The following is a 15,459-nucleotide window of genomic DNA, read 5'->3' on the forward strand; positions in this document are numbered from 1 at the left end:
TTAGTCAAAAGCAAGTCTTAGACTAGTTAAAGAATTCCTTCCTTTTTTAATGCTGTCTGACAGCCCAGTAAGCACGAACGCAAATCCTGATCTCCTTCTCCTTCCCACTTGGAATCGCCATATGGAAAAGAGACGTGGCTTCCACCCCGCTCCAGAGTCATGGAAATGAGCTGTTATGAAATGGGGAAAAGGAGCCGTATCCTGACAATTTCTGAATGAGCAGCTGGAGAATTGACGTAATTGCAGGGCGCCGGGAGAGAGCCGAGAGAGAGGAGGAGTCAAGTTAGAAAAGGAGTGAAAACAAGAGTGTGTTTAGGAAAGCTGAGCTCTCCTTCCTCTCCTTTTTGGCCAGATGAGGTTTTGCCATTGCCAGGTACAGCTTCCTTCAAGGCAAATAACTCATTTATGGCCAGAAAGACCAGTTAAAATAATTGATTTCCAGCAGTGCACAGCCATTTTATAAAATAATCCCTGGCTGTCCAGTGTGGCGGATAATCTAATAAACAGGACCTGGAAGTTTCATCACATGGAAATATGAAAATAAATATGAAAGAGACAGTTTTGTCTGCAGATAGCCTATGTGAAAGAAGCAGAGATAGGGATGAAATTAGTTCTGAGACCTGCTTAATATAATCTCTCTTTCCTGCTGTCTCCAAGGAACTGGGAAATCAACATATCCTGCTCATAATGCTTTGTGTTGTGCTCATGTTGTGCAAACAGCCTGGTTTTCCTGGTGTTCAGGTGATGGAAACAAGGATGTCCCCTGGGAGACCATGGCCACTTCTGTGCCTGGAGACATTCTCCTAAAATCTGTTAATATCTGCTTTTAAAAATTAGTCTCCTTCAGATTCTGATGATTTGAAGGGAAAAAACAATCCTTTCTCCTCTGCACTGATTGTTGGTTCAGCTGCTGGAAAGAGCAGAGGGAGAGGAAGACCTGGGAGATCCCATTTAGGCCCCAGGAGAGGGCATCTGGCACGAGCTCTCCCTCTGGCAGCAGGATGGCCAGGGACTCTCCCTGTCCTGGTGCTTGGATCCTTGGCCAGGACTTGGAGTTCCATTCAGCTGTCTGAGCCAGGGGCATCCAAGGATTTGTGCTCATCTTGGTACCCACTGCTAGTGCAGGATAAGTAAAACCACAAATCATGGAATCCCAGAATAGTTTGGGTTGGGAAGGGACCTTAAAGCTCACCCAGTTCCACCTCCTGCCATGAGCAGGGACACTTCCCACTATCCCAGGTGGCTCCAAGCCCTGTCCAGCCTGGCCTTGGACACTTCCAGGGATCCAGGGGCAGCCACAGCTTCTCTGGGCACCCTGTGCCAGGGGCCCTCCCACCATCACAGCCAGGGATTCCTTCCCAATCTCCCATCCATCCCTGCCCTCTGGCCGTGGGAAACCATTCCCTGTGTCCTGTCCCTCCATCCCTTGTCCCCAGTCCCTCTCCAGCTCTCCTGGAGCCCCTTTAGGCCCTGCAAGGGTCTCTGAGCTCTTCCTGGATCCTTCTCCTCTCCAGGTGAACACCCCCAGCTCTCCCAGCCTGGCTCCAGAGCAGAGGGGCTCCAGCCAAAGTACTGGTCCCACTTCCTCTGTCTGTGTGCCCAAAGGTGGGATTTGTCTGGTCTGGGAAGGTGGCACAGCTGTTGCACCCTGACGGCTGAGTTAGAGTCAGAAATACTTAGGTTTAATTTGATTTACAAATCTTTTCCTACCCCTGCCATGAGTCACATCCTATCCAAGGATCTCTCCTCTCTCTTTTCTGTGCAGCTGGAAGAAGAAAATAAAAATTGGACTGGGTTAGGTGAGCAGGACTTTGGGAAACACCACAAGAGAGGAGGCATTTCCTATCTTTTATATAGCCCTTGCAGCTTGGCAGTGCTTAAAGAGAGCACATGAGCCTGTGGCCCTTTGGCACCTGGCCATCCTTACCTGTTGGGAATGCCTCAGTGCTGGAAAAGGTGTTTGGTGTGTGCCTGCTCTCAGACACCTTCATTTGGTGATGTGTGCCTGGATCCTGGCTCTGTGGATTTGAAATGGGAAGGATTTTTTTTCCTGGAGGCCCCTAAGCAGTGACACAGGGCAGGGGCTGGTGCTCGAAGGGATTTTAGTGCTGCAGTCTGGTGGAGAATCTCGCTTTTCAGAACGTTTGGGACTTTTGTTTAGCTAAAAAACCTCCAAGCATTGGAAAGAAAAGATCTTTGTCTTTCAGCTGTGAGCTAAGAAAGCTCATAGTATATGTCCGAGAGCCACCAGAAATCCCCTGGCAACCAGGCTTAATGATCCTGGTACTTCCTTGTGGGATCTTAGGAAATCACAAAAGTGCTGCTGTTATTTCAAATATGGAGTTACTGCTGGAGGCTTCTTTATAGCGAGGCCCGGAATGGGCAAATCCTATTCCTCTTGATATTTGTAACTTCTCTTTTAGCATGTGCACACGCAGTCCTTGTGCTTTGAAACAGCTCTAAACTGGGTCCCCAAGGTCAGGGGCTGAAACAGAGACTGAGGAGGTTTAGCTTGAGGCAAAACTTGGGAAAGTTACAGCCCAAGCCTGTGATCTAGGAAGTTTTTGTCGGAACATGGGGGGAACTTTCCATCTCGTGCTCATTTCCCTGCTGGCAAGGAGGTTTCATGTGGCTCTAGGTGAGCTGACTGGCACATTAATCACCTTTGGCATCTCTTCCCTGTGCTGGAAAGTTTGGAAAGACCAGGAAAGGAAAATTACTGGAGCCAGCCTGCTCTTTGCAAATCCCAGGGCTGCAGGTCTTAAAATGCATCTGGGTCCTGTGAGACCCTCCTGTATGATCCCTCCACAGCCTGGGGAGCAGCTCCATAGGGAACCTCGCCATTTCCAAGTGGGAAAGTGGGCAGTGCCTGTGCTTTGTGTGTGCTTTCCACTTGGGAGTGGAGAAGTGGCTTTTATCAGGATGGGCTTGTGTCTGCATGGCCTGGTTCCTGCTGGGAGCATCCCGGGGGATGCTGCCGACGAGGCTGATGGTAGGAACAGCGGATTGCGCTTGGAGCATCAGTGCAGGCTGCAGATGGAGCAGGAATGTGTTGCTGCAGGAATAGCAGTGGCACAGGATACACAAAGGCAGCATCCTTTGATAAAGATGTGAGGTCCTTGGACACCTCAGCTGGAGAGCTGCTTCCATTTTTGAGTCAGCCTTCAGGAAGGACCTGGTGGGGAGTGTCCAGAGGAGAGCAGATCCCTAGATAATGTGGTAGAAGGGATGATCAGGAGACTTGGACTTTTCCATCTGAGAAAGGGCTAAGGGAGGTGTTACGGCAGGTGCTGTTTATGTAGGAAGTTGAAGGGATCTGTTCTCCATGTAGGATAAAATCCAGCAGATGCGTTCTGTCAACAGAGGTTCCAGCAGGGAGCTCTGCCTGTGTGGAGCATGTGGTCAGATGACCCCAAAGTGGCATGGACTCATCCACTGGGATGGCTGTGGCCAGGTGGAGCAGATCTGCTCTGGAGGATGCCATTTTGGGATGGATAATTGAGCTATTGGGCCTCTTATCACCTCTGTTGGTGACTCCTCACTGTGCAGAGGAAGGAACCAAAAGCCTCTCCTTTTCCCTGTTCACACAGGTAGTTTTGCAGACAAGGCTTACGAGTGGAGCTCTGAGGAGGAGGAATCCGTGAGGAAGGCAGGGCCAGTGCAGGTCCTCATTGTCAAAGATGACCACTCCTTTGAGCTGGATGAAGCTGCCCTGAACCGCATCCTCCTCTCCGAGGCTGTCAGAGATAAGGAGGTCGTGGCTGTGTCCGTGGCTGGAGCCTTTAGGAAAGGAAAATCATTCCTGATGGACTTCATGCTGCGGTACATGTACAATAAGGTAAGGCTGCAGCACAGGAGGCCGTTCCTAGGGCGTGATGTTCCTCGTTGCTCCCAGGAGCTGGACAGGACTCGGTGCTCTCGGAATGCTCAAGCCTTTCATGGGTGTGGGCTTCACAAAATAAAACAGAGCAGATCCTTCCCCAGGAAGAACTGTCCCATGGACTCTTAACTTTGGAGCAGGGGTGTTCACATCTGCTGCCCTGAATCACAGAATCATTTAGGTTGGAAAATCCCTCTGAGATCATTGAACCCAGCTGCTAACCCAGCACCACCATATTCGCCACTAAACCATGTCCCCAGGTGTCATATCCGTGTCTTTTGAACACTTCCAGGGACGGGGACTCCACCACTGCCCAGAGCAGCCTGTTCCAATGTGTGACCACCCTTCCAGTGAAAAACACTTTGCTAATATCCAACCCAAACCTTCCCTGGTGTAACCAGATTGTTTCCTCTTTTCCTGCTGCTTGTTCCCTGGGAGCAGAGCCCAATTCCCACCTGGCTGCACCCTCAGGGAGTTGTGCAGAGCCAAAAGGTCCCCCCTGAGCTTCCTTTTCTCCAGGCTGAGCCCCTTTCCCAGCTCACTCAGGTGCTCCTGGTGTTCCAGACCCTCCTCCAGCTCCACTTGCTTCCCTGGACACGCTCCATCCCTTCTATGTCCTTCTTGTTGTAAGGGGCCCAAAACTGCCCCCAGGATTTGAAGTGCCTTGGCAGTAAAGGAAGGAAAAACCTCCCTTGTGGGGTTCTTAACCTCTTACCATTTTGTAAGGAGCCCTCTGCAGTAGGGACTGTCCCTCTCTAGCACTGGGGTGGAGGCAGCACAGGGGAAAAGTGTAAAACCAAAGTGAGATGAGAATTCTGACAACTTGTGCTCCTCCCTGCAGGAAGCAGTGGACTGGGTTGGGGATTACAACGAGCCTCTGACTGGTTTCTCCTGGAGGGGCGGCTCCGAGCGGGAGACGACCGGGATTCAGATATGGAGTGAGGTTTTCCTGGTGGACAAGCCCGATGGCACCAAGGTGTGTGTGTGTCTCTGTTGCTGTCAGCTCATTTTCCTCTTCCAGCTTTTAAGACTCTCTTGCCTTGTCTTAGGTGGCTGGGCAAGTTTAAGGAGGGTTTTCAATGCCATGTCCCTAATTTAGCATGGATGGGTTTAACACAGTGAGGTGGGTGATGTGGTGTCCAGTGTCTCTGATATGTTGTCTAAATGTCCCTCAACTCTGGGCATCCCAGAGTTTATTTCTGTACTATTCCCAGAGATCTTGAATCTCATGTCCTTGCAAACTGCTCCCCTTTCCTGGAGCAGCAGCTGTAAAGTGGAGTTTCTTCATTCAGAGTGATCATAGTGGATTTGCAGTACCCTGCAAATTCAGCTTATAGGCAGGAATATTTATCTGCACTTGAATGCAGAGCACGGCACCAAAGTGGCACTGAGTCGTTCAGGGTGTGATTCCTAACGCTGGCTGAGTGTGTTTGGGTAGGGAGGTGCAATATGTGTTTGGTTTCTGATGCAGACTCAGGCAGAGCCTCCTCTGCACTGACAGCAGCTGTTTGAGGAGCAGAGCTGTTCCCTCACTACCTTGTAGAGCATTAATTTTGCTGCCTGCTGGAGTCCCCCTGCTGTCAGGAGTGGCTGGGGATGTGCTTTTCCTTTGTCCCCCACCAATTACGAGGCTGAGGCAGAAGCAGTGAGACTCCAGCACAGTAACTCAGCTGCCATTCACCCCGTGGCCCACGAGGGTGGGTTTGCCTGGGTGCAGGTCCTGGGAGTGCTGACAGGAGCTTTGTGCCCCGCAGGTCGCGGTGCTGCTGATGGACACGCAGGGCACCTTTGACAGCCAGTCCACCCTCAGGGACTCGGCCACCGTGTTTGCCCTCAGCACCATGATCAGCTCCATCCAGGTAAGAAACCTCTGGGCTGGAGGAGTTCACTGCCCAGCAACCACAGAACCTGACAGGGCTTCCCTTCCTACCACTTGTACCAGCACCACCTGGGACCTTGCCCGTGTCCCCATGGGGCTGTCATAGGCTTTAGCCACACCAACCATGTGTTAGCCCCAAGGACAGGCTGTTCTTAGTGATCTGAAGTTGTCTTTTTATTTAAATACAGGTTTATAACTTGTCCCAGAATGTGCAGGAGGATGATCTGCAGCACTTGCAGGTAAGAGGAGCTTCGGGATGACCTAATTATGGCCTTTCAAGGGCCAACAAGAAGGATGGAGAGGCTGTTTACAAGGGCCTGGAGGGACAGGACAAAGGGGAATGGCTTCCCACTGCCAGAGGGCAGGGTTAGGTGGATGTTGGGAGGAAATTGTTGTCTGTGAGGCACTGGAACAAGTTTCCCGGAGCAGCTGTGGCTGCCTCATCCCTGGAAGCGTCCAAGGCCAAGTTGGATGGATCTCAGAGCAACCTGGGATAGTGGAAGGTGTCCCTGCCTGTGGCAGGGTGTGGCACCAGGTGGAATTTCAGGTCCCTCCCAACCTAAACCATCCTGAGATTTTGTTCTGTGATTGTGAATTATCAGCCTGGATGTTGCCATCTGGTGCTGGCTCAGTACAGGGGACCCTCTAAGGGTGATTCCAGCCATGACTGTTGGAGACAAGCAGTTAATGGGATTTTTGTGGCACAGGTGTCCTGCCCATTTCCTGGAATTACCTTCTGCTTTCTCTTCTGTTCAGGTGATTGACTGATTAATTAGGCAGGTTTTTCCAGGAGCTTAAGGAAGGGAAAGAAAAGTCAGCTGGAAAAATCAGCATTTGAAGGCTGAATTATTTCAGTCCATAAATATTATTAACAATAACACTTTTTAAACACTGAATTTATTCAGTGTAGCTCTGATCTTTCAGTTTGGATTTTAAGCCATGACTGTTTAACAAGTTGACCCATTTTTAGGCATCTGTGAAACACATTATTGTGCCTTCAGTTAGAAACTAGAGTGCAGAGAGACTGGAGAGTCTTCAAATCTTGCTGGTAGGCTGATTTTAGAGTCTTTGCACAGTGGGGGTTTGCAGGGAAAGTACTTATTTCTGAATTCATTTCCGCTCGTTCCTGGAATGTTTAGAGGCAGCAGGGCTCCAGCAGCCCCCTGGAGCACGAGAAGTTTCTGGTTGGTATGAAACCAGCAGCAAGCAGCTGATCTGAGCCGTTTTCCACAGATTTGGCAGCCAAAAGCTCCAGGCTGGGGTCTCTCACATGAGAGCTCAGCAGGGTGATGGTCCGTAACAGCTCCGTGTGCCTCTGGGGTGGGAGCTGGCAGCCCACAGCCATTCTGTGTCCAGCTCTGTGCGTGGTGCTGTTAGTCCCCCGTCATAAATGTACCTCACTGCTTTGTAGAATCATAGAAGTCTCTCAAAGGATCCACAGGGATCATGGAATCCAACTCCAGGCCCTGCACAGACAATCCCACCCTGGGCATCCCTGGGAGTGTTGCCCAAATGCTCCTGGAGCTCTGGCAGCCTCGGGGCCATGCCCATTCCCTGGAGAGCCTGGGCAGTGCCCAGCACCCTCTGGGGGAAGAGCCTTGTCCCGAAATCCAACCTAAACCTCCCCTGGCACAGCTCCAGCTGTTCCTGGGTCCTGTCCCTGCTCACACAGCAGAGCTTGGTGCTGGTGCCCCTGTGTCCCGCACTGACAAACTCACTGTCCTGTTCTTTCCTTCTCCTTCCAGCTTTTCACCGAGTATGGCCGGCTGGCCATGGAGGAGACATTCCAGAAGCCTTTCCAGGTGAGTCCAAGCGTCCAGGCCGGCTCATTTGTCGCGGAGCCCGTTGGCTTCACCACGAGGTGTCACTGCAGTTTGCAGGATGGGAGGAGATGGGATTGCTTGGGGATCAGCTCAGCTGCTCCAAGGAATGGCTCTGTGCTTCCTTGCTTCTCAGTACATCCAACATCCCTCTTTCTTTTCTCTCTGAACCTTTGCCATCCCAAGAGCTCTGCACTGTCCTGCCAGGCTTGGAAAGCAGCTGGTTTTGCAGCAGGTTTGTCACTCTCTGTAGTCAGGAACTCTGCCCAACCTTTGTTCTAAGAGGTTTGAACTCACCTGCCCTGGGAATCCCTGCTCCTGGCAAAATGAAAGGATAAGGATTAGCAAAGCTGTGGGAAAACTCGGTTTGAGTGGGGTTTTAACTTCAAGTAAGGGACATCTGTTCATCCTGCTGTTCCCCAACCTGTGAAAAGCTGCTGTTAAAAAAAAGAGAGTGCATTGGGCACTCACAGTAGGTGAGGCTGGTCCCTGTTTTTAAAGACAGGAGTGTTTTGATTAGGTTGGATGAGGGTTTGTGAACTTCCCAAAGTAAAAACCAGCAGGGAAACAAAGCATGCTGTAAAAATCCCAAGAGTAACTGGGAATAAGTTGCAGCTATTTTACATTTGCTTGCCAACATATAAAGAGAATTGTTGTCCTGGAAGGACTAAGGGGTTTATAAGGTGTCTATGGTCAGGAAGTGGAAATAAAATTAAAAGGTTAAAAAATACAACAAATGGACAAATTGATTCTGTTGGATTCTGGTGTGGGCTGGTGACTGATAAATGGTAAAACTACCAGTAAAAATATATGACAGGCAAGAGCTTGAAGAAAGTTGTAACATGGTACAGCAAAAAGCCAGACATTAAATAAATATTCCTGCTCCTTATTTAAAAACTGTGGAGATAATGCAGCCAAATATTCCAGTGAAACTGAGATACTTCCTACTTCATCAGTAAAAAGGAGGCTGTGAGGGGAAACTTAAACATGCTTAAATCATTAGGGCTGGATAATAGGCTCTGATTTTCCCAAACACTGTAATTGCTGTCAAGTCGCACAGTTTGTGGATGGTGACTCTTGTCAAACAATCCCATTATCAATTTTTAAAAGAGCATGAGTTGGGTTGATAAAGGTAACTCTCGCCATGATCCGTCGCCTTCTGTCAGCCTTATCTCTCCAGGATGCTGCTGAAAAGCAAATGAAGTCAGCATTGTCTGCTTTAATCCATTGTTAATGGATTAAAAACTCATTAACTGATAGATGCCAGAGCACGTGGAACTAATTGTAACAGGGAGTCATCATCCTTCAGAAGTGTTTCCTCGGGATCCCCCCAGGCTCTCTCTGATTCAATGTCATCTTCATTAATGATCAGGGGAAAATTATCAAACGATGCTGGAAACCTTTGTGGGTGTGATAAACGTGGTAGAAGGGTCAGTGGTGCTGTGGCCAGGTGAGAAATGATCTCCTGTCCACATCCAGCATGGGCTGGCTCCTGCAGAACATGTTTTTAGACATGAATGTGTTGATTAGAAAGCAGGAAAAGTGAGGGTGGGGAGGCCCTGGCAGAGTTTGCCCAGAGAATCTGTGGCTGCCCCTGGATCCCTGGAAGCGTCCAAGGCCAGGTTGGACAGGGCTTGGAGCAGCCTGGGACAGTGGAAGGTGTCCCTGCCCATGGCAGGGGAGGGCTGGATGGTCTTTAATGTCCCTTGCAACCCGAACCATCCTGGGATCCTGTGCTTCTCCAAGTGTCACAGTAAAACTGCAGTGGCATTGATCCTGCTGGAAGGGAAGTGAGACTTGGCAGTGGAAAATTCACATTTCCCTTTGTCTCCCTCCTCTCCTCACACTGAGGAGCCCTTGCCAGAGGCTGGCCCTGAGTGTGGGGCCTTCACAAAGGCAATGGTAAACACAGCCTGCCTGCAACAATTTTACTTCAGAAATACAAAGTAATAATTCTCGATTCAAGGCGTGCTTAATGTGTTTGTGGAAAAGTCCTAAACATGGTACATGTCTCTTAAGCATCTCATGGTGTTTGAGGGAACAGCATGTCCTGAACCAGCTCACTGGGTACAGTCACTGTGGCTTCTCCTGCAGTTCAAAAAAGCCAATTTGCTGTTCTCTCCTTCTTTTTTAACTTTTTCTGATGTTTTTGAGAAGAGAAATAAAGAGCAGAAATATTTCCCCTCCCTCCATTAGATTTTTGTTCTAAACATAGACAGATTTTAGGGAAATTCCAATGAAATGGGTTCCACTTGCTGACCTGCTTATCCATGTGCATGAGAGGAACCCTGGCACCTCTGCCAGACCCTTCTGGGCTTTGGCATTCAGGACTTCCCCCTCCAAACCCTTTATTTCCTACATGGGATGTTGTTCCCTTGCACAGATGAGGCACTGGAGACCTGATTTTTTTTTTCTGAAAACTTTTTTTTTGTTTGTTTTTAAAGATTCCAAGTTGACCATTCTGGTATTTATTTATTTATTGCCCAGGAACTTTGAATGCCTCAATAAAGATTACAAAAGCCAATGATTTCTTATTCACTCTCATTCCTCTGCATCTGCTTCTCATTAAAAGTCTGTCTGGAAGGCTGCCCAGTGAAAAAGGCTGAAAAAATGAGCCTGTAGAATTCCCATAGGATGGAACTAAATGTGGCTGGAATTAGGGAGCTCATTGCCTTTTGTCCTGGTTAGCAACAATCCCTTTTCTTGGGCAGTTTAGATGATTGATGCTGTTCTCCCAGCCAGGGACTCAAACTGGTGCAGCAGTTTGGGGGCTGCTCCCCCTTTTCTTTGTGGGACAGTGGAGTGGTCTCAGTGCCATGCACACAGGGGCCTCTTATTTCCTCCAGGAAAGGTGGGAGATGCTGCTGGAGCTGGGAAAAGACTCAGGGATAGGTTTTGGTGTGGTGTGAAATGGGGGTGAGGGTGCAGGGGGATGCTCAGCCACTGCTGTGGGCTCTGAGCAGTATGTAATTGACCCCACTGTTCTGTGTTTTCCAGTCCCTTATATTCCTTGTTCGTGACTGGAGCTTCCCTTATGAGTTTTCCTATGGATCTGATGGTGGTGCAAGATTTTTGGAGAAGAGGCTGAAGGTACGTTTTGCCTGCTCTTGGTTCTGGAGCACCCTGGGATCAGGGAAGGTGTCCCTGCTCATGGCAGGGGGTGGGATGGGATGATCTTTAAGGTCCTTTCCGACCCAATCCACTTTGTGATTCCATAATTTTCCTGTTCAGCCGGGTGGCAGCAGCACTGGATGTCAGGTGTGAGCTGCAGTGCTGGTTATGGTCACACTCAGTGCATTAAAATCCCAGAGGAGGCATTTGGGGAGGGTGAATTTCCTTGCCACGTTCAGGCTTCTGCCCAAGCCCAGCTCCATGGGACTCTCTGGGAGAGTGGACAGCAATGGGAGTCAGCAGATTCCCAAGAGACTGGGAATGATTTTTTGGTCATTAGGTAGTTGGACAATAAAAATGATGGGCAAGGACTGGTTGGGATCAGTCAGGAAATGCATGGATGATTTGGTAGTGGAGAAACCTAATTAAATGTGAGATGAGGAAGGCCCTAGTGGGAAATCCCAAATGTTTTTGTATTCCAGTCATACATGGACATGTGCCTTTTTCCAAATGATAATAACATGCTCCAGGGCATGTGGTCAGAGATGCTCCAGTTCCTTCTCTTTGTCCTCATGCCTGTGGGATCTTCTGTGTTCCTTTCCCCCACTGTAAGCAGCCACAGTGTGGAGTATCCTGTGCTCCTGCCAGCACTGCTGGCTCAGCATTATCCCAATATTCCTATCAGAAGGAAACTCCCTGATTCCAAACTTTGGGAAGTGGACAGGCAGCACCAAGCTTTTCTCTCTGGTGACCACTGACAGAACCTGAGGGAGTGGCTGGAGCTGTGTCAGGGAGGTTTAGGTTGGATATCAGGACAAGGCTCTTCCCCCAGAGGGTGCTGGGCACTGCCCAGGCTCCCCAGGGAATGGGCACAGCCCTGAGGCTGCCAGAGCTCCAGGAGCATTTGGACAACAATCCCAGGGTGGGATTGTTGGGGTGTCTGTGCAGGGCCAGGAGCTGGGCTGGATGATCCCTGTGGGCACTTCTAACTCCAGATATTCTGGGATTCTGTGATTCATTGTCCCCACAGGTGTCAGGCAATCAGCACGAGGAGCTGCAGAATGTCAGGAAGCACATCCATTCCTGCTTCACCAAAATCTCCTGCTTCCTCTTACCTCACCCCGGCCTCAAAGTCGCCACCAACCCCAATTTCGATGGAAAACTGAAAGGTACGAGGGCAAAGCTCTGGTTTCTAACCTGATTCCTTAGAAGCCCTGGCAGACTGTCCTGCTTCTTCCTGAAAGCCCCATGAAAAAACTTCTGGGAGAGGAATTGGATCCTCCTCTCAGTGATGGGCACACCCCCATCTGCTTCTTCCCAGTGCAGCAGACAGACATGGAGGGAGAAAAGGCGTGGGAGGCTGACAAGGCCTCAGAGCTGCTGGCAGTACCCACTGTCAGAACACTGATGGGAAAACTGGGAAGGGCAGGGATGACACTGGAAGTTTATGGATGTGGTGTTAAGCCTGCAGTTAATTCCTGTGCCTCACCTGCACAGGCACAGCCTGGTTGCTGCGAGGCTAGTGCTTGTGGTGGGTGGAAGGCTGGTTCCACAAGCTCTCAGAACGTTATTTCACTTTGAAAGGCTTTCCAGGGAATGTTTAATCTGCCTGGCTTATCTGATCAGTGGTTTCCCTACAGGGCAGGCTTGGTTCAGCAGGTTAAAAAAAGGGGGAGAGAGAAAAGAGCTGTGGTGAGATCCTTCACCCTGAAAGGAGCCACGTGCTGGGGATATTTTTAGGTGTTTGTTGTGAACTCCTTGTGGCTGGTTCCAGGCTGCTGCAATCGTAGCAATAAAGTGGACCATTAGCTACTTAAATTAGCAGGCAAAGACGTGAGTTTTTCCCTGGTTTTGTCTGGCTCAGACTTGCTCTCCTGGCAAACTCCGTGCTAAGCAGGAGGGAGATGGGCTGGTGGAAACTGAGCTGATCCCTGGAGTTCCCCCTTAATCTCAGGTGCTGAGGAGTGTGGAACATGTGCTGTGTGCAGACAGGAGCTGTCAGCAGCTTCTTGACACAATTTTCTTGTTTCCTCAGAGCTGTACTCAGCTTTTTGTGCTCTGATGGAAGAAATGTGGGGGATCTTTCCTGCTTTCCTCACCTGCCGAATGCCTAGCTGTTGCACTGGTTTTTTCTACCTTCAGTCCTGTACAGTTTAATTTAATGGAAACACCACAAATCCCACCTTGTGCCTGAGAGTTTTGTCCAGACCCTTCTGGAGCTCTGGGCGGCCTTGGGAATGTGACTGTTCCCCGGGGAGCCTGTTCCTTCCACTCTTTGGGGGAAGAACCTTCCATGTCCTTGGCAGGGGATTGGAACATCTTTAAGGTCCCTTCCAACCCAAACTATTCTGGGATTCTGTGATGCCTTTTTTTTCTTTTTTCCAGAAATAGACGATGAGTTCATCAAGAACTTGAAGATTTTGATTCCTTGGCTTCTCAGTCCTGAGAACCTGGACGTTAAGGAGATCAATGGAAACCATATCACCTGTCGAGGCCTTGTGGAGTATTTTAAGGTATTTATTTAGGGAAAGTAGATTCCTTCATCTGTGGAATTTTGCTGTAGCTAAAGGGGAAAGCAGCAGCAGCAGCAGGCAGGGCAGCACTGACAGTGCTGACACTGCAGCAGAGGGCAAACACCTCATGGTCATGGATTTGACCACAGCGAGCCCAGAAAGTGGGAGGAGCTGTTTTCCTCCCCTGGAGAATTGAGGGCTGGAGGGGGATAAGCTGAGGCCTGTATTCCAGTTGCCTTTGGAAAAAGCTTATTTTTGTTGTCATGACTACTGGGACATTTCCATTCGAGACATTGGTGAGTAATTCTCACCACCTACTCTCCAGGGCTACCTTGGCTCCTCCTCCTTCAGGGAAGGACTGAGGTAGGTGCAGATCCTTTGGGAGGGATACTTGGGAGTGAGTGGAGCAGGGAGAGCCTTTGCTGACTGACCCGGGCCACCCAAGGAGTGGCATTTTCTGACCAAAGCCATCTTGTGCTGGAACATCCTCCTCTTCCTTGCTTCTAAATCCTGCCACAGCTGTGTCTGGAGCTGGGTGGGGGTGGTTGGTGGTGCTCCTGTGTGCTGCATTCCACATGGTTTCCTTTTCCCTGCGCTTTTCCAGGCCTACATAAAGATCTACCAAGGGGAGGAGTTGCCACACCCCAAGTCGATGCTGCAGGTATGTGTGAGTGGGAGCTGTGGGAATTCCTGCAGTGTAAGTGCCACTGATTCCCCAGGAATTGGCAGAGGTGTCCAGCTAGTGCAGCACAGTGGGTCTGCTGTGACTTTATTCCAAATGCCTCAGTGTAACCACCCAAGGAACAGCACTTTGGGAAGCGTTTGGCAGCCACGAGCCCCACATGCCTGAGGAATCACACCTGGGATGGGCTGTGGGGAATTGCTGGCTGCACACAGCTTCAGCCAGCTCAGCTGGAATGATTCCTGCAGGTGAATGACATCCATGGGGCCACACAGGGAGGTGACACATGGGAAGCGGCTGCCGGAGCCAGAGGGCCTTGCCGGGTGTTGCAGCTGGAGCTGTTTACTTGTGGCTGAGTCTTTTTATCTCTTGCCTTGCTGGTTCCCACAGCTGAAGCCAAAGTTTTTGTTGCTCTGGCTCGGAGGGTAGGAATCCTCTCTTTGTGCAGGCTTTTGGATGTGTCAGTATGGGATGAGTTTGTTTGGGATCGGTTGGAGGCTGGGAGAGCCCCCCTGGCTAATTCTGGGTGCCACACACGTGTCCTGGCTGTGTCCACAGGGGGCCTTGCACTTGCACAACTTTACCCTGTCCTTCTGCAGCTAAGCTTTGTGCCCCTTTTGCCCCTACAGGCCACAGCAGAAGCCAACAATTTAGCAGCAGTTGCCACTGCCAAAGACACCTACAGCAAGAGGATGGAAGAGGTGGGTGGTGCTGAGTGTGTCCCTTCCTGCTCCTTCCTGTCTCCTGGCTCTCCTGTCATGGATTAATGGAATCCCGGAAGGGTTTGGGTTGGGAGGGACCTTAAATCCCATCCAGTTCTACCCCCTGCCATGGGCAGGGACACCTTCCGCTGTCCCAGGTTGCTCCAAGCCCCAATGTCCAGCCTGGCCTTGGACACTTCCAGGGATCCAGGGGCAGCCACAGCTTCTCTGGGCACCCTGTGCCAGGGCCTCCCCACCCTCACAGCCAGGAATTCCTTCCCTAACCCTAGCCCCTAACCCTAATTTTAGATTTCCCTGTGTCAGGAGTGACATTTCAGGAGTGATTTCCCTGTGTCAGGGGTGATTTCCCTGTTTTAGCAGTGATTTCCCTGTGGGACCAGTGCCATTTCAGCAGTGATTTCCTTGTGTCAGGGGTGATTTCCCTGTTTCAGCAGTGCCATTTCCCTGTGGAAGCAGTGATTTCCCTGTGGGAGCAGTGCCATTTCAGCAGTGATTTCCCTGTTTCAGCAGTGATTTCCCTGTTTCAGCAGTGCCATTTCAGCAGTGATTTCCCTGTGGGAGCAGTGCCATTTCAGGAGTGAAGTCCCTGTGGGAGCAGTAATGTCCCTGTGGGAACAGTGATTTCCCTGTGGGAGCAGTGCCATTTCAGCAGTGGTTTCCCTGTGGGAGCAGTGATTTTCCTGTGGGAACAGTGCCATTTCAGGGGTGATTTCCCTGTGGGAGCAGTGCCATTTCAGCAGTGATTTCCCTGTTTCAGCAGTGATTTCCCTGTTTCAGCAGTGCCATTTCAGCAGTGATTTCCCTGTGGGACCAGTGCCATTTCAGCAGTGATTTCCCTGTTTCAGCAGTGAT

General features: G+C 50.2%; 1 protein-coding gene across 2 annotated transcripts in view; it reads left to right on the forward strand.

The window, feature by feature from the left end:
* The window catches only part of ATL1 (atlastin GTPase 1), a 30,074-nt gene that overhangs the window by 8,311 nt on the left and 6,304 nt on the right, over nt 1-15,459 (forward strand). For both annotated transcript variants that reach the window (XM_032111112.1, XM_032111113.1), the window contains exons 2-11: nt 3,591-3,838; nt 4,722-4,856; nt 5,635-5,739; nt 5,948-5,998; nt 7,505-7,561; nt 10,577-10,669; nt 11,721-11,859; nt 13,076-13,203; nt 13,808-13,864; nt 14,515-14,586. In XM_032111112.1, the coding sequence (XP_031967003.1) occupies nt 3,591-3,838; nt 4,722-4,856; nt 5,635-5,739; nt 5,948-5,998; nt 7,505-7,561; nt 10,577-10,669; nt 11,721-11,859; nt 13,076-13,203; nt 13,808-13,864; nt 14,515-14,586 (1,085 nt within the window). The remainder of the gene's footprint in view (nt 1-3,590; nt 3,839-4,721; nt 4,857-5,634; nt 5,740-5,947; nt 5,999-7,504; nt 7,562-10,576; nt 10,670-11,720; nt 11,860-13,075; nt 13,204-13,807; nt 13,865-14,514; nt 14,587-15,459) is intronic.

Source organism: Corvus moneduloides, chromosome 6 (genome assembly GCF_009650955.1).
Source record: "Corvus moneduloides isolate bCorMon1 chromosome 6, bCorMon1.pri, whole genome shotgun sequence".
NCBI lineage: Eukaryota > Metazoa > Chordata > Aves > Passeriformes > Corvidae > Corvus > Corvus moneduloides.